The 21,457-nt window shown below is 49.0% G+C and overlaps 1 protein-coding gene and 1 pseudogene across 2 annotated transcripts in view; one reads left to right on the top strand and one right to left on the bottom strand.

The window, feature by feature from the left end:
- The window catches only part of VPS13A (vacuolar protein sorting 13 homolog A), a 313,415-nt gene that overhangs the window by 193,471 nt on the left and 98,487 nt on the right, over positions 1 to 21,457 (bottom strand). For both annotated transcript variants that reach the window (XM_060237484.1, XM_060237485.1), the window contains exons 25-26: positions 9,762 to 9,931; positions 8,592 to 8,748 (exon numbers count right to left, since the gene is read on the bottom strand). In XM_060237484.1, coding sequence (XP_060093467.1) covers positions 8,592 to 8,748; positions 9,762 to 9,931 — 327 coding nt within the window. The remainder of the gene's footprint in view (positions 1 to 8,591; positions 8,749 to 9,761; positions 9,932 to 21,457) is intronic.
- Positions 14,448 to 21,375, top strand: LOC132569840 (stAR-related lipid transfer protein 7, mitochondrial-like; annotated as a pseudogene).

Below are 21,457 nucleotides of genomic sequence, written 5' to 3'. Positions count from 1 at the left end.
GGCAGAAAGTGAGGAAGACCTAAAGAACTTCTTGTTGAGGGTGAAAGAGGAGAGCACAAAAATAGGCTTGAAACTCAACACTAACTCAAAAACTCAACACTAACTCAAAAACTAAGATCATGGCATCTGGCCACATCACACCTTGCCAAATAGAAAGGGAAGACATGGAAGTAGTGACAGACTTCACATTTCTGGGATCCAAGATCACTGCAAATGGTGACTGTAACCATGAAATTAAAAGACGTTTGCTCCTTGGGAGGACAGCTATGGTGAACCTGGGCAGTATAATAAAAAAGCAGAGATATCACCCTGCCAACAGAAGTCTGTATAGTCAAAGCGATGGTATTCCCAGTAGTAATGTATGGCTGTGAGAGCTGGACCACAAGGAAGGCCGAGCGCAGAAGAATAGATGCTTTTGAGATGTGGTGTTGGAGAAAAATCTTGGAGAGTCTCTTGGACTGCAAGAAGATCAAATCAGTCATCCTAAGAGAAATCAACCCAGACTGTTCCCTGGAAGGTCAGGTGCTGAAGCTGAAGCTCAAATACTTTGGCCACCAAATGAGAAGGGAGCATTCCCTGGAGAAGATCCTTATGCTAGGAAAGACAGAAGGCAAAAGAAGAAGGAGACGGCAAAAGATGAGACAGCTGGACAGTGTTACTGATGTAACAAACATGAATTTGAGCAGACTTCTGTGGAAGACAGGAGGGCCTGGCATGACTTTGTTCACGGGGTCGCAGAGTCAGACTTGACTGTGCGACTGAATAACAACAACAACAAATTTGTGAAGTTCCTGCATTGTGCAGGGGGTTGGACTAGATGAACCTGGGGATCCCTTTCAACTCCACGATTCTATGATTCCAAGTAAATACTGAAAAAATTAGGGTCTCGTGATACTCATGTAATACATTATCCATCATGGGATGGTTTTAATCGTAAGCTACCTCAAGCAGGACTCTGCAGAGGCAGAATAGAAATGACATAAATAAGAATACTAGCTCCTATACTTTTACAAGTGGTTTGTTTCAAATGTTAGGGGGCGGGGGGAAGAAGAGAAGAAGAGATAGGATTTATATCCCACCTTTCACTTGAAGTCTCACAGCAGCTTATAATCTGACAGCGGCGCACAAGGTCAAGAGTTTGGGGGTACTATTGGAGCCTTCCCTAACGATGGAGGCTCAAATAGCAGCTACTGCTAAATCTGCATTTTTTTTATCTTAGGCGGGCGAGGCAGTTGGCTCCTTTCCTGGAGCATGACGATCTAGCAATGGTGATTCATGCAACGGTCACCTCGAGGTTGGACTACTGTAATGCCCTCTACATGGGGTTGCCCCTGTGCCGAACCCAGAAGTTGCAGTTAGTGCAGAATGCCGCTGCCCGGCTGTTATTAGGGCTCCCAAGATGGGAGCACATTCAGCCAGGGTTCCAGGGTCTGCACTGGCTGCCAATAATATACTGAGTCCGGTACAAGGTGCTGGTTATTACCTTTAAAGCCCTATATGGCCTAGGACCTGCCTACCTTAGGGATCATCTCTCCCCACATGTTCCCCAGAGAGTACTGAGATCGGGCTCCCAAAATCTGCATGTTATCCCCGGGCCAAAGGAGGCCCGTCTAAAATCCACCAGGGACAGGGCCTTTTCTGTAACGGCTCCTTACTGGTGGAACCAGCTGCTGGAAGAGGTGAGGGCCCTGCGGGACCTTGGCCAGTTCCGCAGGGCCTGTAAGACAGCCCTCTTCCGGCTGGCCTATAACTAACTGGCATTGGAAACTCTATAGAAGGTTGTAGTGTAGTATTCTGATAGATCACTTGTTTTCTATATTTTATTATTTTACTGTTTTAACTGCTGTAACTTGATGTATTTTAAATCTAAAATTTATGTTAGATCTTATATGTTGTAAGCTGCCCTGAGCCACTTCGGTGGGAAGGGTGGGATATAAATTGAAATAAACTGAAACTGAAACTTTTCCTTCCCCTCCCCACAACAGACACCCTGTGAGGTAGGTGGGGTTGAGAGAGCTCTCCCAAAACTACTACCCCTCTGCTTATCATATCTAATCCAATCAAGCCTGCTATTACTATTTGGCACCTGAAATCATCTTTATAAAGTTTAAAGCTCTAGTACCTCATGTTACATTTTATGACACATATAGCTTGGCCTAATAAAGTGACATTTATGTCAGACTAGCAGTAAAGTCCATTGAAGGAAGACATACAACAGGCCCTAAAAAATATTTGGGAGAGGGGTGATGAATGTGTAGGTGGCAGGAAAGAAGATAGACAAACAGAATGAAAGAAAAAGACAGAGAAAGAATGGTAGGAAAAAGATGGGGAGAAAAGAGTGAGAGGTGTCAGTAACTGTGTAGCTTTAGAAGTTACTGCATCTTAGATCATCTATTGTCATCTACTGTCAGAGTGATGAGGTCATGTGACTGATCACAGGACTGGCTGATGCAATGCCCAGTAATTGCCTGTAGTCACAGTGAGTTAGCATATTTGCTGATTGGTGGGCTGAGCTATAAAAGTGCTAAAGACAGGTTGCTTACCTGTAACTGTAGATCTTCGAGTGGTCATCTGTGCATTCACACTCATGGGATAGTGCGCCTGCGCCGATCCCCGAATCGGTATATGCAAAAGCCCGGGATTTTTTCGCGCCAGGCGCCAGCAGGCATGCGCAAGCGACCCACTGCGCATGCCCACCGGCGCCCGCGCGGCAATCCCGCCAGTTCCTCCCTGACCGCTGAAAGCCCCCTTCTGGAGAGAGAGAGACCGTCAGCAGTGGGGAAGGAGGGCGGGTAGTGTGAATGCACAGATGACCACTCGAAGATCTACAGTTACAGGTAAGCAACCTGTCTATCTTCTTCGTGGTCTCTGTGCTTCACACTCATGGGAGATTAGCAAGCAAAGCATACCTGGAGGCGGGAAGACGGTCAGCCTGAAGACACAGCCTGTAGCACCGCAGCTCCCAACCGAGTCCTCTGCTGAGCATGCACGTCCAGCGCGTAATGCTTCATGAAGGCATGCGGAGAAGACCAGGTAGCCGCCTTGCAGACATCGGAGAGGGACACGCCTTTCAGGAATGCCACCGACGTAGCCATCGCCCTAGTGGAGTGTCCACGCACAGGTCCAGGTAAAGGCTTTTTAGCCAACAGATAACAAAGTTTGATCGTCTCAGTAAGCCACTTGGAAAGTCTCTGAGACGAAATCTTGGACCCTAACTTAGGGGCAGAGTAGGAGACAAAAAGCTGGTTATCTTTACGAAAACCCCTTGAACGGTTTAAATAAAACAGGAGGGCACGCTTAACGTCCAGTGCATGTAGCCTCCGTTCCTCGTCCGAGGAAGGGCTAGGGTAAAACGTGGGTAACCAAACCTCTAAGTTAAGGTGAAACTGGGAAACCACTTTCGGGAGAAAGGTAATGTCCGGGGCCAAAGAAACTCCGGCCTCCCTAAAGGCAAGGTATGGGTAGTCACACCGCATCGCTGTGAGCTCCCCCGCACGGCGTGCTGAAGTGATGGCCACTAAAAACGCAGTCTTCCATGACAAAAGCTGCAGGGAGCATGTAGCCATGGGTTCAAAGGGACGGCGAGTTAGCTTGTCCAAAACTAAAGTCAGGTCCCACAACTGTGGAGGGGATCTCGAGGGGGGATGAAGCCGGAAGAGCCCCTTTAAAAACCTCTTGGAATGTGGGTGCGCAAAAACAGAGTGACCCTCAACCGAGACATGGAAGGCAGAAATAGCTGCCAAATAAACCTTGACGGAGGAGAAAACTAACCCCTCATCGATCAAGGACAAAAGAAACTCAAAAATTTTTGGGAGCCCAACCGAGTTGGTTGGCACAGGAGAGCCAGCCACGAAGTCACTGAACTTCTTCCACTTCCTCTCGTAAGAGGCACGGGTGGAAGGTTTCCTGCTACTCTGGAGCACATGTTGAACTCTGGTGGAAAAGTCTAGTGATCGATGAACCACGCTGTCAGCTTCAGGTGTGGCACGTTGTGATGGAGTACGTGTCCGCCCTGGGCCGACAACAGGTCCGGTTCCGCCGGAAACTGGTAAAAGACCCCCTCCGACTGCTGGAGCAGAATCGGGAACCAGCTCTGACGGGGCCACCACGGGGTCACCAGAATGCATCGTGGCCTCTCCTGCACTAACTTGTGGACCACTCTCGTCAACAGGGGTAAGGGTGGGAACATGTACAGGAACCAGCCCTCCCACCGGAAAAGGAGTCCGTCCCCCAGGGAAGCTGGGTCCGCACCCCCTCTGGCACAAAACAATGGGCACTTCTTGTTCCGCGCTGTGGCGAAGACGTCTAACTGCGGGTAGCCCCAAAGTTGGAACACCGGTTCCAGGAACTTCCACTGCAGTTCCCATTCGTGTGGGGACGCTGCGCCCCTGCTGAGCGAGTCTGCCCGTACATTGAGGACCCCAGGCAGATGCGTAGCCTTCACAAAAATGCCCCACTGGAGGCACTCCCTCCAGAGATCTAATGCCAGTGAGCACAGCCTGTGAGACACTGTCCCTCCCTGCCTGTTTATATAACACATGGCAGTGGTGTTGTCCGTCAGTGATGCCACTATCTTCCCCGCTAACAAAGGGCGGAAGGAACGAAGAGCAAAGTGGACCGCCAGCAGTTCCAGGTAGTTTATGTGGTACCGGTTGAGTTTCAGTGGCCACTTGCCCCCCACACATAAGTTCTCCAGATGAGCTCCCCACCCCCACATGGAAGCATCGGTGGCGATAGTCACGGAAGGGGTTGGCAGATGAAAGGGAGCCCCTTGGCAGATGTTGCCCTCCGACCCCCACCATTGCAGGGATTGAAGAGCCTCGGATGGGATGGTAAACCTCTTCCGAGGTGAGTCTCTGAGAGGGCGAAAATGGCGCAAGAACCATAGTTGTAAGCCCCTCATGTGCAGTCTTGCAAAACGCAGCACGCTCGTCGTCGCAGCCATCAGTCCCAGCATCCGCTGGATCTGCTGTGCTGTGCCCCACTGTCGTCTTTGGAGAAGCTGTACTAGGGTCATGATGTCCTTTGCTCTCTGAGCGGGAAGAAAAGCTCTGTGCTGATCTGTGTCCAACAGAGCCCCTATGAATTGAACTGTCTTTGACGGGGTGAGATGAGACTTCTCCACGTTGACCTGCAACCCCAGGGTGCCGAGAAGGCGCAGAGTGATGGCGATATGAGATGTTAGACTCTCCCTCGACCTTGCCACGAGAAGCCAGTCGTCGATGTACGGAAAAACAACGACTCCCTGAAGACGAAGGTGAGCAGCCACCACACTCATCAGCTTCGTGAACACCCGAGGAGCAGTAGACAGTCCAAACGGCAGGGCCCTGAATTGGAAGTGACGAGCACCCACTGCAAACCGCAGGAAACGCCTGAACGCAGGATGGATGCTGACATGAAAGTAAGCATCCCTGAGGTCCAGGGTCGCCATCCAATCCCCTTGGTTGATGAGGGGCAGGATTGTTTGCAGTGTAGCCATTCTGAATTTCTGATATAGAATGAATTTGTTCAGACCCCGCAAGTCCATGATAGGCCGTAGGCCCCCGTCCCTCTTGGGGACCAGAAAGTAGCGGGAGTAGAAGCCTCCCAACCTGGCCTCCGGTGGAACAACTTCTATGGCTTGTTTCTGTAGGAGGTTGCTCACCTCCGCCAGCAGAGGTGGGGAAGGGGGAGTGGTAACTACCACGGACTGGTTTGGGGTCTGGATAAACTCTATCTTGTAGCCCTCTCGTATAATGGACAGAGCCCACCTGTCTGTGGAGATCAACTCCCAGGCAGGCAGGAAAGGGCGTAGGCGAATGGAATGGTCGACAGTGGGGGCGATGACGCGTGCTTGCGGGAAGTCAAACCCCCTGCTTCTGTGGCCGAGCCCCCTTAGATTTATTAGAAGGCTGGCCCCCATAACGGTTTCTACCGTTGCCGGAGTAGGGCGGTCGTTCAGGTTGCTGCGAGCGAGGACGCCACTGCTCAGGGGAGAACTTCTGATAGGGCTTCTTGGTCCAGGGTTTGGACCATTGTTTCGACTTCGGAGACTTAGAGGAAGGCTGGACCCCCAAGTTCCTGGATGTCTTGACGCTCTTATCAAACTCTTGCAGCGCCGCGTCGGTCGTAGTGCTGAAGAGCCCCTCACCCTCGAAGGGTAAGTCCTCGATAAAGGTCTTGGTGTCTTGGTGCAGTGCCGTTGACCTGAGCCAGGAGTGTCGCCTGATGCAAACTGCCGATGTGATGGCTTTGGCTGAAGCTTCCACCATATGTTTCGCTGCAGCCAGCTGCTGTCTGGCTACAGCGAGACCTTCCCTTTGTAATTTCATTGCCGCCGTCTTCTTGTCCTCACTTAGTGAAGAGAGGAAGGGGGAAAGCTGTTCCCACACAGCATACTGGTACCTGGCCATGCAGGCTGCATAGTTGGATACCTTGATGCCAAGTGCCCCCGCTGAATAGACCTTGCGGCCCATCCCATCGATCTTCCTGCCCTCCTTGTCCGGTGGGGAGGAGTGCACCTTCCTTGCCTTCGAGGAGGAGGAGACGACCACGGAATTCGGACGTGGGTGGGTGAATAGAAACTCAGCACCTGCTTCCTGAACCCTGTACATGTGGTCCAGGCGTTTAGAGGAGACAGGTGTGGAGGAAGGCTTGTTCCACGATTCTTTGATGGCCTGCAGAATCACCTTGGTGACCGGAAGGGCCACCGCAGTGGACGTGTTCCTCTGCATTATGTCGAACACGTTGTCGTCCACTACGGGTTCCGGTTGGATCACAGGCAGTTTAAGGGTGGAAGCGATGCGCCTCACAAGGTCGCCATAGGATTTCAGGTCTTCCGACGGCGAGATCGGGAGATCCTCCGCCGTGTTGGAACCAGGCGAAGGCTCCAGATCAGGGATCTCACTGTCCGACTCCGATGACGAGAAGTCACGCTGGGCGGAATGCTCGGAGAGCCTCGGTGTCGACTCTCGCGGTTGGAGTTGCACCGACGAAAGTCTCGGGGGAGCTTCGACCGGGACTAGCTGTCGATCCGGGGGGACCGACACCGACGCCTTCCGGGAGTGATGCGAGACCCTCGACGTCGCAGAAAACACCGAAGCTTGTTCCCAGTCTTGGTAGTCCTCCGGGTACCACCGACAGGATTCGTATCGGGAGTAGGGAGGTTGCCACCGCCGTTGCTCCCATGGTGGTATCGGGAAGCGTTGCGGGGTGTAGGCTAGGTCCCGCCGGGGTCGGGGCTTGAAGGGCGGGTCTATGACCGGTGCCGAAGCGTCCACCCCCGACGTCGATCCGCTGCTCGACCGACGCCGCGAGCCTGAGGATGAAGACCGTTGGGTAAGGTCAATTTCCGGTTCCTGCTCCGACGCCGACAGGCGTTGTTGGGCTGCTGGGCTCCTGCGCGGGGAAACCCGAATCGATTTCGGCGGTTTTGCCGATGCCGATGCGCCCTCCGACGGAGAAGGAGTGCGGGGTCGCTTGTGCTTCTTCTTCGATTTCGCCTTTTTCGGATCTCGGGTCCCCGAGTCCTCTCGGCGTTTTTTAGCGGGCGTATCCACCGAACCCTCGTGGGGACGCTTCGTGGAGCCACGCTCTTCCGGCGATTCCAAGGTCAGAATCGGAGCAGCATCGGCCGATGCAAGCTCCTGTGCCGGGTTGTCGGTCGACTTCGGTGCCGAACCCTCCATCGGTCGATGGGGTCGAAGCGCCGATTCGGTAAGCGCTGCCGATAGCCGAGCCGCTCGGTTCTTCCTGGTCTGTTTCGAGAACCGAAGGCAATGCGGGCACGACTCGACTCTGTGCGCCTCCCCCAAACACAGTAGGCACAAGGAATGTCCGTCGGGGGGGGCAATCTTCCTCCCACAAGCCTGGCAGCGCTTAAAAAACCCCCAGCGACTTTCCATAAGCGGTCGCGCGGGAAAAGCTTTTTCCTTTTACTCAGAAACATCTGAGAGAAAGGGAGGTCAAAAACGGAAGCGGACCACCCCAAAGGGCGATCCGCCGGACTAAAAGCAAAAACGCTTCTTCTTTTTTTTTTTTTCTAACACTAACTAACACTAATAACTGGCTAACTAACTATATACAAATCCAAAACGGGCTGAAAGAGAGAAAAAGATCGCTCTCACCGACCGGAGAATCAGAAAGGGAACCTCTCTAGCGCAGCGGTCAGAAAGGAACTGGCGGGATTGCCGCGCGGGCGCCGGTGGGCATGCGCAGTGGGTCGCTTGCGCATGCCTGCTGGCGCCTGGCGCGAAAAAATCCCGGGCTTTTGCATATACCGATTCGGGGATCGGCGCAGGCGCACTATCCCATGAGTGTGAAGCACAGAGACCACGAAGAAGATCTAGCAAGGTTACTTCCTCTCTCTGTATTGATGATTGTCTGGCGTAGCACTTTGGAGCTCTGGATTGTAATTATATTGCACTTATCTGTAAATATTTGTAAATACACTGATAGTTTTAGTAGAACCAGTGTGAAGACTCTTCTTATCTGTGTTACCATTTTTATCAGCCTAATAGTACGCCGCTCTGCTAACACGCACTGTCCATCAAGGGGAAGAGAAATGGAATGGACTTATAAATTGCTAGTTTAAAACATATGTATATGCTTACCCATATATTCTGGACATATTAAGCAAATCTCACTAAGAAAAGCAGTGGCAGTCATGTCATAGGTTCTTAGCTTAAGTTCAGTGCCTAATTTTAAAATCTCTAGACGAAGGATTGGCTTTTCAACACCTCCAGCAAGATGACACACCTGAAGCGACACCTAAATGTAAAGGCAACATTGCCAATGTCAACCAAACCTCCAAAACTGTTAAGGATAGATATTTTTATAAATGTAAAAAAATGACAGCAAAGCTAAAAACCATTTTTCAATACAATAAGGTCTGATATATTTCATGTTCCTTCTATAACAGTTAGGAAGCCACATCAAAGTGTTGAAAAATGACCACAGTGGGCTGCAAAGCAGTCTTTCCCCTTCTGTAGGCCAGAACACAATAGGCCCTTGTTCACACAAAACAGTTCCACAGGTCTATATGGTGCATATACAAAGATAACAGAGAAATATTGCTTCTTTGATGCCATCACCACTAGATTTGTCCAGTGTCCTTTCCCACTGTCTCTCTCGCTGTCTTCCTTATCTTTCCATCATCTACGGCCTTTTAGTAAACCAAGGGACTGCTCAGGCTCTTAGACCTGGGAGAGGGTTCCAAGGAGTGATTGCCCAATTGCCCAAATCATTTCCTTTTTTCAGAGGACAACTGAAAACCAGTTCAATCCATTGGGTTATGTAGGTCTATGCTGATTTATCACTGAGTACCCCAGGAGGCACAGTTGGGAGAAATTAACTTCTCTCCCTCATCCAGCTAGATCTCAGTAACACATCCCAGACACCCCCTCATCCAAAATAAAATCCTGGATGGCTACTGTTTTGTCTGAAACTGCTCTAGCATTTAAAAGCAAGATATTATTTAAAGATATTATTGCCAAGCAGATGTTATTTATTTCCAGCTTTCCTTATATTACATTATTCTGTCTTTATTATGAGCTCCGATTTTATTATGAGCTCATACATTTTTTAAAAAAATATTATAAGCAGGAAAGGCTCCTCTGATAAAGCAGTAACGATTTGAAAATGAATGTGAAATCTTCGATCTTGAATATGAAAATATGACCGTCTCATTCTGAAGAAATAGTCATCTGAACAAATTTATTGTACATTTATGAACAGAAACGCAGATAAGGCTTCTATAGTAAAAGGTAAAATACATTAAGTACCTCAGATATTTCAAATCTTAGTTGGAAGTCAGTCATATTCTTCAAGGATTCTCGCCTTGGTGGCTTTTTTTTAACACTACCAGCCCTCTTCAGGGACCCCAAAGGTGCTTCAAAAAATGGCAAGTCTTCCACAGGACTAGTTGGAGCATCAAAGTACTCCTCTTCAGACTCTAATGATTATACAAAATTCAAGTAATGATTAAGTTATAAAATACTTACATTTCCAATGAACTAAAGTTTATGCAAGCTATTCAGTGACTACACATATGTAATTAAGACTGAGACTGCATCATTCTGGGATAAGACCCAAGACACAATAGGAACAATTTACACCTCCTCCCATGCAGTGCTACTATGTGCCCACATCCAGGCTATATTGTAGAAATCATTAAAGAGCTAAATTCCATTTGATGTTACTTATAAGTAATTTTGTTTGCAGTTAAATGCTAATGTATCATGAAGCAGACTGGATATCTGCTTGTAAGAAGGTGCCCCCAGTTTGCTGTCCACTAATTTACAAGTAATTCTCATGGTGTTCTCTCTTTGTCTGCAAATATTTAATGGGTAGTAAAGTATCTTCCCTTGCCAATGGGGGGCAAACAGGAAATCAAGTTAACAAATACAACAAACACTGCTCCAGATGCTGCCATTGAGATTATTCATAATAGATTATTTGTACTCTTTACAGGTCAAGAATAGTTTTGCTATTTATTCATTTGTTGTGATCATCAAACGTTGACAAACGTTTCCTAATCAGCTGTAATTCTTTCTAATCTCATTTATTTATTTGATTTATATCCTGCCCTCCCTGCAAAGCAAGCTCAGGGCAGGTTCCATCAGAAAGCAAACAATTAAAACAATTAGAACAGATTAAAATTACAATAAAAGCAGATAAAAATACAACTAGACTTTAAAACTCTGCCTCTAAAATACTGACCTATTTTCTTGTAAAGGTCATATAATGCCCTCCAAGTACAGATAGACAGTCTGCTTTATGGCCCATGAAAACTAGCTTTTGACCTGCATCAAGTAGAGCCAGAATCTGAAACTTTGCTTGATAACAAACAGTACTATTTTCACCTTCTCCATCTTTCTGTGCTCTTTAATTCTACTGATTATGATTGCAAATCTGTCACAGATTTATTTATTGCACAGCAGAGTTACACACAAGGCGAATGGGGAATTGGTCCTTCTTTGCCTCTCACCATCCTTTTGATTAATGTACATATGAAACTACTGAGGAGATAGTTTGGGCATGTAGATGAAGGTACCATGAATATGCAGATGATCCTCAACTCCTTCCTTTTACAAGGATACAGTAGTTAACTGGTTCCTAGGAAATTATAGTCCCTTTGCCACACTCCTTTGCAATATGGCTACTTTGCAAGAGGAGATGCTCATTAAAAGCATACTATGCCTGTTCTTCAAACTATTTGAACTTAGCATTAGGGGTATGCATACAGTTCGGCCGAACCGCAGAGACCACCAAATCAACCCTGATTTAGAAGTATACGGCACCGTATACTTCCGATTCCATTTTCAGGCCATTAAACGGGAGCCGTATATGGCTCCCTGTATACTTCCATATAGATATTCAGAAGTATACGGAAGTCAATGGAAAAGGCAGGAAAGGAGCTTCTACAGCCTCAGGGGAGCTGCTTGCTTCCTTTCCCGCCTTTGGAAGCCTTTTCCCACCTCTCCCATAGCCTCCCTGGGATCAGGGAGGGAGGGGGAGAGGTGCCCCAGCAGCCAATCCAAAGCATGCATTTGCAAAATGCATTGCAAATGCATGCTTTGAAGGGCTTTTGTGTAGCTGATGGCTGGGCTAATCCCTCAGCCATCAGCTACATTGTTGTTCTTTTGTTTACCTGGGTACCCAAGTAAATAGTGTTCTCTGGCCAATCACAAAGCAGTGCTATTTTTTGAAACTGCTCTGTGAAGGGTCAGAGTCTGCCTGGCTGGACTCCATTCCATTGCTGTTGTGTTTTGTGTTGCTGTGAGAGAGAGATGGTGCTGTTTTGGCCCTTGGCCTCAGCTGCTGCTGCTCTCTCTCAGCCTTTCCTGACCTGCCTTGAGAAGAGAAGACGTCTAAGGTAAGACAGTCTTGGGGTTCTTATATTTATTTTAGTTAGTAAAAGGACTTTTTAAGACTCAGAGTCCCTTTACTTATCCAGATTTATTTATTTATTTATTACTTTGCATTTATATCCCGCCCTCTCCGCAAGCGGACTCAGGGCGGTGAATACTGGGTAGCTTATTTGGGGTTAGGGGGTTCTGCTGGGGATGGGGGCCTGGGGTGGGGTGGGGGGTTTGCCAATTTGCCCGTATCTTACTTTAGTGAGAGGACTTTTAAAAGTGCAGTGTCCTTTTACTTTTTTTATTTGGGTGGCTTGGATTTCTTGGGATTAGAGTGAAGGGGTTTTTTTTGGGGGGAGGGGTTGGTAAAGTTCCTGTATTGTTAAAAGTTAAGTTTTTTACTGTTTTAAAAGGATTCTGTGTTTGATATGTTGCTGCTGATGTTCCTTTTCTCTTCTGGTTCTTGGGGGGGGGGGGCGCTGTTTGGCCTAATTTTCATTGTTTAAAAGGCCACTTTTTAACGGTTGAGTTTCTTGGCCTTCTCCTGTTGTCCCTTTTCCTGGTTCTGGTTTTGGGGGGGGGGGAAGCTGGCATCTGGGTGAGAGACCCAGAACCAGCAGGCTTGTTGTGCTTGGCCAGCTCTCTCCATGTTGTTTGGGACAGGGCTGGAGAGCTGGCATCTGTAGATTGTGTGTTCTGTGGCAGGGAAGCTGGCACCTGGGTGAGAGACCCAGAACCAGCAGGCTTGTTGTGCTTGGCCAGCTCTCCCCATGTTGTTTGGGGCAGGGCTGGAGAACTGGCATCTGTAGATTGTGTGTTCTGTGGCAGGGAAGCTGGCACCTGGGTGAGAGACCCAGAACCAGCAGGCTTGTTGTTCTTGGCCAGCTCTCCCCGTGTTGTTTGGGGCAGGACTGGAGAACTGGCATCTGTAGATTGTGTGTTCTGTGGCAGGGAAGCTGGCACCTGGGTAAGAGACCCAGAACCAGCAGGCTTGTTGTGCTTGGCCAGCTCTCCCCGTGTTGTTTGGGGCAGGGCTGGAGAGCTGGCATCTGGGTTTGCTGCAGCTTGAGCAGATTGTGTTTTGTGAGGCAGTGACGTTGGCAACTGGGTTTATATTGGTGCCAGGCCTTCAGGGTTCATAGAGTAGATAGAGGGATGTAGAGCATTTGGGTCCTATAGAGATTCTCTGGTGTGAAGTTAGGTTTGGCTTTGGGCGCCCCAAGAATTGGACCCCCTGGTCCAATTTTTTTTTGGCCTTGTGGGTTTTGTGTGGGACAGTGCCCTGAAGCTGCACAGCAGTTTGGGGGGCTCTCCTCAAAACCTCCTGCTCCCCAGAGCCACTTTTCCCCCCGACAATTACAGTGAGGAAGTGGCTCTAATTGGTTTTTTCTCACCATTGGGAGCAGTGTTCCTTTTGGGGTGCCCATTGATGGGTGCAATCTGTTTGGGCCAGGGGGGTTTCATGCCGGGGAGTCCCCTGAAGCTGCCCTGCAGTTTTGGGGCCTCTCCCTCAAACCCCCCTCTGGCCAGAGCCACTTCCCCCACAGCAATTATAGTGGAGGAAGTGGCTAATTGGGCTTTCACCATCATTGGTGGCAATGGGCCTTTTGGGGAGCCCAAAGATAGGGACCCCCTGGCCCAATCTTTTTGGGACTTGGGGGTTTTATAGGGGAGAGCTCCCTGCAGTTTTGGGGGCTCTCCCTCAAACCCCCTGCCCCCCAGTAGCCTCTAATTATGCCTACGTTGCCATTGATTTCAATGGCCCATAGGGTATAATGGTGGGATAGGGGCACCCTCTTTGGGTGGCCCTGGAATGGGACCCCCTGGCCCAATCTTTTTGGGACTTGGGGGGTTTGTAGGAAAGAGTCCCTTGAAGGTCCCCTGCAAATTTGGGGGCTTTCCCTCAAATCCCCTCCCCTCCAGGTGGCTTCCAATATACCCTATTTTGCCACTGATTTCAATGGCCACAGGGTATAATGGGGCCGTATATTCGGAAATAGCCGCGCATCTACTGTATATGCGGCTATTCCAAGTACGGTAATAGGAAATACATGGTATTCCGTATCTTTTTGGCCCGTGTATTTCCGAATCTGTGTAATTCCGTTTGGGATTTTTTTTTTGCGCACCCCTATTTAGCATACCTATGACTGCTGCCCATCTGATGTCATGTCATTCTTAAATGTATCATCCGTGCTACATTTGTATATTCCTGATCCAGAAAGCAAAGGAACGGAGGGGAGGGGGGACATTAATAGTTGTTGCTGTCGTTATACTTTGGTAAGTGACACCAAACTATAGCCAGCAACAAATGTTGGAGAAACAAACACACTTGTGAGACAAGACAGGAGTGTTCCACCTGCTCCGATGGAGGTTTTTCTTCAGCATTTCTGTTATACTGGTGAAACAAAAAGTCTTTGATGGGTATTAACAGCTTTCATAAATTCAGAAAGGCCAAAAACAAGAGTCTCCTCTCCATATTGGCCAATAGAACTAGCAAGCCCAGAAGACGGAAGAGCTCTGCATTAATATCTAATCCAAAAGGACAGATAGGGTCACTCCAGTTCCATGTAGTACAATTTCCAAAGATTTCACACCAGTAACTGCAAGCAGATGTTGGTGCTCACTACCATGTTCTTGTAGAAGGAGAAGAGGATCAAAGATGAACAGAAAAAAACAGGTTGCTTACCTGTAACTGATGATCTTCGAGTGGTCATCTGTGCATTCACACTGATGGGATTAGGCGCCAACGCCGATCACAATCGGTAAACTTAAAAGCTGCGGATTTCCGCACCTACGTCCCAGTGCGCATGCCCAGAAGCCCCATTGCACATGCTCACTGAGACGAGAGCGGACATCCCGCCAGTTCCTTCTGACCGCTGCATGATCCCAATGATGGACCAGCAGCAGAGGGGAAGGAGGGCGGGTAGTGTGACTGCACAGATGAACACTCGAAGATCATCAGTTACAGGTAAGCAACCTGTTTATCTTCTTTGTGGTCTCTGTGCATCACACTGATAGGAGATTAGCAAGCCAAAATCCTACCTGGAGGCGGATGCAACGGTCCATCAGCAGGAAAGAGACTGCAGAACAGCACGGCCCACTGACGTATACTGGCGAAGACGTAGGTCCATCGCATAGTGAGTCACAAAAGTATGCGGAGAGGACCAGGTGGCAGCCTTGCAAATGTCCTGGAGCGGAACGCCCTTCATGAAGGCCACGGAAGTTGCCATAGCTCGAGTGAAATGGGCTCGTATGGGCCCCAGCAGGGGCTTCTTGCTCAATAGATAACTAAGTTTTATGGTTTCGGTTACCCAAGGATGCTGTGGCAAAAGATACAAAAAGTCTGGAGTCCCTCCGAGAGGGATTTACATGAAGGAGATAGAAAGAAGAAGAAGATGAAGATATTGGATTTATATCCCACCCTCCACTCCGAAGAGTCTCAGAGCGGCTCACAATCTCCTTTACCTTCCTCCCCCACAACAAACACCCTGTGAGGTGAGTGGGGCTGGAGAGGGCTCTCACAGCAGCTGCCCTTTCAAGGACAACCTCTGCCAGAGCTATGGCTGACCCAAGGCCATGCTAGCAGGTGCAAGTGGAGGAGTGGGGGATCAAACCCGGTTCTCCCAGATAAGAGTCCGCACACTTAACCACTACACCAAACTGGCTCTCCTAGTGCCCGTTTCACATCCAAGGCATGCAGTCTCCGTTCAGATTCAGTAGTCGGATTAGGAAAATATACTGGCAGGTAAATTTCAGTGTTCAAGTGAAAGGAAGAGAACACCTTGGGAAGAAATGTTATATCTGGATGAAGTACTACAACTTCAGTGGTGAAACACAAGTAGGGGGCGTCGCACCTAAGTGCTGCTAGCTCACCCACTCTCCTTGCGGACGTAATCGCCACCAAAAAGGCAGTTATCCAAGCCAGTAATTGGAGGGAGCACATGGCCATCGGCTCAAAGGGTTTCCCCGAGAGAGCATGAAGAAACAAAGATAGGTCCCAAGCCGGAGTAGGCTGTCTCACAGCAGGATACAGTCTAGAGAGACCCTTGAGGAACCTCTTAGTATCAGAATGCATGAAAACAGAATGACCATCGATCTGGGAATGATTAGCAGAGATGGCAGCCAAGTAAACACGTAGTGATGAGACTGCTAATCCCTTATCCAAAAGGGAAAGAAGAAAATCAAAAACTGCCGGTAAGCCCGCTGATGACGGGTCTAAGGAAAGATTTGAAGAAACTGAACAAACTTCAACCATTTGTAGGCATAAGATCTGCGTGTAGATGGTTTCCTGCTGTTCAATATGATGAATTGAGCTCTGTCTAACAACTGATTCACTGCAGACTCCACGCTGTTAGTTTCAGATGTGGAACATCATGGTGTACCACATGACCTTGATGAGAGAGAAGATTTGAGACCTGAGGGAAGTGATGGAACGTTCCCTTGGCTAGGTGAAGAACCCGGGAAAACCAGTGCTGTCTGGGCCACCAGGGTGTTACGAGGATACCCACAGGTCTTTCTCGCAATATTTTTTGCACTACCTTGGTGATCAGGGGAATGGGGGGAAACAGGTACACATGATGTTGATGCCACGGCACGAGAAGGTCGTCCCCCAAGGATAGGGGATCTGCCCCTCCCCTGCAGCAGAAGAGTTTGCATTTCCTGTTGTTGCGCGTGGCAAAAAGTCTATCTCCGGAGCTCCCCAATTCAGGAAGACGGGTTGTAGGAATTCCCAGTTGAGCTCCCACTCGTGGAGCGAAGCTCAACCTTGACTGAGGAAATCTGCACACACATTCAAGTCCCCCGGAAGATGTGTCGCCACCAACGACACACCCATTGTTGTGCACATCTGCCATATGTTCAAAGCGAGTATACAGAGTCTGCGGGAGACCGTGCCCCACTGTCTGTTTATGTAGGACATAACTGTCATGTTGTCTGTCATAATGGCTACCGTTTTGCCCCTGAGAAGTGCCTGGAAAGACTGGATAGCATGGAAGATCGCCAACAGTTCTAGAAAATTTATATGGTGATGTGCATGGTGACTGGGCCATCTGTCCCCCATGCAGAGGCCGTTCATATGTGTTCCCCGACCCCACAGGAACGCGTCCGATGTTATCGTGACCGATGGGGATGGTCTGTGGAAGGGTGCCCCCCTCCATCAGATGCCCCTGTTGCCACCAGGTGAGGGAGGATATGACTTCTGGAGGGATGGTCATCAGCAGAGATGGCGAATCGAGATTGCATTTCAAGTGTTTGAGGAACCATAGCTGCAAGATCCTCATGTGGTCTGGTGAAGATCAGAACAGAAGTGGTGGCAGCCATGAGGCCCAGAAGACGTTGTACCTGGCAAGCTGTGACCCTGAGACTGCAGTGAAAAGTCTGAACCAGGTTGACTATGTCATCTACTCGAATTGGTGGCAGGAAGGCCTTGCAGGCAAGGGTGTCTATGATGGCCCCTATAAACTGCACCTTCTGGGAGGGTTGTAGATGCGACTTCTTTTGGTTGATCTGCAATCCTAACTCCCGAAGACGGGAGAGAGTGATGATGATGTGCTGCAAAAGACTGACCTTGGATTCTGCCACGAAGAGCCAATCATCTATGTACGGGAACAGGGTCACACCCTGCAATCTCAGATGGGCTGCGATAACCACCATAGTCTTGGTGAAAACCCTGGGGGCCGTAGAAAGACTGAAAGGCAAAGACCGGTACTAGAAGTGGGCTGCTCCTATGGTGAATCTTAGGTACTTCCTGTGAGAGGGGTGAATAGAGATACGGAAGTACGCATTCTGTAAATCCAGCGTGGCCATCCAATCTCCCCGATTGAGAAGAGGGAGGATGTTGGGTAGAGAGGTCATTCTGAATTTGTGGTATGTGATGAACAAATTCAAGGCTCAAAGGTCCATGATAGGCCGAAGACCTCCGTCTTGTTTTGGGACCGTGAAGTAGCGTGAATAAAAGCCGAGTCCCCTTTGGTTTAATGGAACTTTTTCGATGGCTTGTTTGAGAAGGAGTGACTGAACCTCTTCTCTTAAGGTGTTTGAAGGGTTGGTGGAGACTAAGGTCGGGGTGGGAGGATTCTGATGGAATTCGATCACAGAACCCAGCCGGATTATGGAGAGGACCCACTGGTCTGAGGTTATTTTGGACCATGCCTGAAAAAAGGGAAAAAGAAGGGTACGGCACAAAGAGGATGGTTGGGAAGGGAGGATGAGCAAAAGGCAGACAAAGTCCCTGTTTGGGCTGTTTAGGGCCCTTCTGGCGAGAGGATTGAGAAGACGAGGGAGAGTATTTAGGTTTGGCAGTATAAGGCGGCTTGGTGAATGGTGGTGTAGATTTCGGACGCCAAGATTGATCTGTGGGAAATTTCGAGTAAGGTCTTTTATTCCACAGCTTTGGCCATGGTCGTTTATTTTGGGAACGTGGCGTGGAAACCTCTAGATTTCTGGAGGTTTGGATACTCTTATCCATCTCCTGCAACACGGAATCGGTATTCGAGCTGAAGAGACCATTGCCATCAAATGGCAAATCTTCGATGTAAGCCTGTGTGTCCGGTTGTAAGGCTGTAGAGCGCAACCAGGAATGGCATCTCAGAGTGATGGCCGTTGTCAGAGTCTTGGCACAGGTGTCACGGGAGTGCTTAGCCGAGTTAAGCTGCTGCTTGGCTAGGGTCATTTCCTCTTTTTGTATCTTCTTGAGAGCATTCCTGCTCTGGTCTGGAAGACTAGGCAAGATGTTGGAAACTTGCTCCCAGAGGGCGTATTGATAACAACCCATACAAGCTGCGAAGCTGGCAATTTTGATACCCAAGGAACCGGCAGAATACAGCCGCCTACCCATGTTGTCCAATTTCTTCCCTTCCTTGTCAGGCGGAGCAGAGTGTGTCTTCTTTGTCTTGGAAGATGAGGACACTACCACGGAATTGGGTTTAGGGTGGGTGCAGAGGAAGTGTGCACTGGACTCTTGTATACGATACATGTGGTCTAGTCTGCGCGATGAAACTGGAGTGGACGCTGGTTTCTCCCAGGAAGATTTTGCAGTATGCAAAATGACGGTGGTTAGTGGTAGAGCTACTGCAGTAGAAGTGTCCATTTGAACAATGTCAAAAACGGTGTCTGTAATCACTGGTTGAGGATGTACTGTAGGGAGGGACAGAGATTGAGCCATGCGTTTAATGAGGTCTCCATAAGACTTTAAGTCTTCCGAAAGCAAAATGGGTTGTTCCTCTACTATCTTTTGCAGTGGAGAGGGTTCCCCATGTGATGAGGTTGTTTCTTGTTCCTCCGGGGTCAACCCATCCACAGACCTGGGTGACGCATCAGGAGAGTCAGAGCACTCCGATAAGTGTGGATTCGGGGATGAAACAGGGTCTGTTGTTACGGCCTTCGTTCGCTCCGAAGAGCTCTGTTGAGCGGGTTCCCGATGATGTCGAATCGGTTCGGCATCGGCGGCTTCGATACCGACGCGGCTGGTGCTCATCTGGGTGGTCTATAAAAGGTTCGGGATCGGTAGGAGGCTTTGGAGTACTGATCCCAGTCCATCTGGCAAGGAGGGAGCCAAGGAAATGATGGTTGCATGGGATATGCCCCATATAAATATTGCCATTGCCACTGATCCCACGGAATGTGTGAAGGCAGGTGGTGAGGAGAAGACCGCTCGATCTCTCGAAATCTAGGAGAGCAGCTTCTCGAAGAGCGAGCCCTTCGCAAGTCTTGCAGTCGACATCGAGGAAGAGGGCTTCGGGATTGGGGATTGGGGAATCTCCGCTACCATTCGGGGCCAATTGGGTGGGCTCCTCTCGGTACCAGAGCGTTGTACCAGCTCTATCTCGCGATCAAAGTCGGAAGATATGACGAACTCCGTCGACATCGAAGTGAGGATCGGAGGGCTTAGTCGACGACCCGGTGAAGCGAAGAGCTTCAATGGTGGAACGATCGGTGCTGTCGGATCCGATGGCAAAGTCGGAGAAGCTGGAGAGACGGATTTGCTATGTTTTGGCTTATCCGATCTCTTAGCCTTCTTCTTCTTCTCCGGGTGAGAGCCCTTATCCTCCTTATGCCTTTTCGCAAGCGTAGAGGAATCTGACATAGCAGCCGAGCCTGAGCATTTGTTAGGGCGATCGGCGTCGGAAAGGGGACGATCGGTCTCAAGCAACTTCGAGGTCAATGGTTCGGCGGGTGCGGTCGGTGGATCAACCCGTTCCAATGAAGACATCTTCCGAGGGGAGAGCGTTCGTTCCATAAGGGCTGCGGCAAGGCGGGCAGCTCTGTTCTTCTTGGTTTGTCTGGAAAATTTTGCACAGTGCGCAGAAGAGTCTGTTCTATGGAGCTCCCCAAGGCACAACAGGAACAATGAATGACCGTCTGGTGGGGCGATTTTACTCCCACACTTGGAGCACCTTCTGAAAAATCCCCAACGTCTTTCCATACGAATAGCAGGAAGGAAGGACGGGGGGGTGGGGTGTGTGTGGAAAGAGCGGGAAATAGTTCTTTGAACCCTGCAATCCCTGAAATTGTGAACAACTATAACTAACTATAACTATATAGTAATAATTTTTTTTAAGCCTAAGAGTAAAGAAGTTCAACGACCATAGCGACGAAAAGATCGACTGAACAGTGCGGCGGTCAGACGAGAACTGGCGGGATGTCTGCTCCTGTCTCAGTGAGGATTAACAGTGGGGCTTCTGGGCATGCGCACTGGGACGTGGCCGTGGAAATCCGCAGCTTTTACTGATGGTGATCGGCGTTGGCGCCTAATCCCATCAGTGTGATGCACAGAGACCACAAAGAAGATAGCTCCATAACAGGTAAAATGCATGGAAGAAATAAACAAGTTGTTCTGGGGCACCTGGGGATGAATCAGAAGCAAAGCCTCACAAAGATGTAGCTTCTGATCATGAGAAGCAGAACTGGAAAATGGTGATGTATAAGAAACACTTCAAACTGCTGAGGTTTTCAAGTAGAGGGGCCCATCTGTATTCAGTACAGAATTTTCAGGATATAGCCAGATACAACTCCCAGGCCTTTTTTCAAAGTAAACCTTGACAGTGATCTAGAAAGTCATGGGACTCACTCATCATCAGACTGGAAATGAGTGATTACAATCAGGACACTGGATTGGAAATAGTTTGCTGGTAACTCGCTTTCTATACCAAATGTACTCACAGGACTGCATGTCCATTCAGCAGTACAATGTAGATTGGGAGAAGAACCTGATGTCAGAAGTAGTTGAGCATCCAATTGTGCCAGAAGATGTTGAATTTGTGTCCGGACATATCTCAGATAGTTATCTGCCCTCACAAGATGTTTGATAAGGAAGGCTTTGACTGCCTGCTAACCTACATTGACAATAATAATTCCCAGACTGTTCTCTCGTGATTGTGTCAGCAGGATGGCCTCTAGTGAAACTCCAGATTTCCTGGAAAAACTACATGTTGCAGCTCTGAAAGCCAAGAAAATGGAAACTGAAGCAAAGGACAATGTCCTCTCCATCAAGGCCACTAAGGGTGGCAGCAATGATGGAAAGGCTAATGTGCCCAAATAGGAACAAAGGAGCAAATGTACTTACTTGCAGCTGCATAGCATATTCGGCTCGACTTTATTTTTAAAAAATATAGTTTTAAATG

The sequence above is a fragment of the Heteronotia binoei genome, chromosome 4, assembly GCF_032191835.1.
Source record: "Heteronotia binoei isolate CCM8104 ecotype False Entrance Well chromosome 4, APGP_CSIRO_Hbin_v1, whole genome shotgun sequence".
NCBI classification, from domain to species: Eukaryota; Metazoa; Chordata; class Lepidosauria; order Squamata; family Gekkonidae; genus Heteronotia; species Heteronotia binoei.
This window is presented reverse-complemented; position numbering and strand designations above follow the sequence as displayed.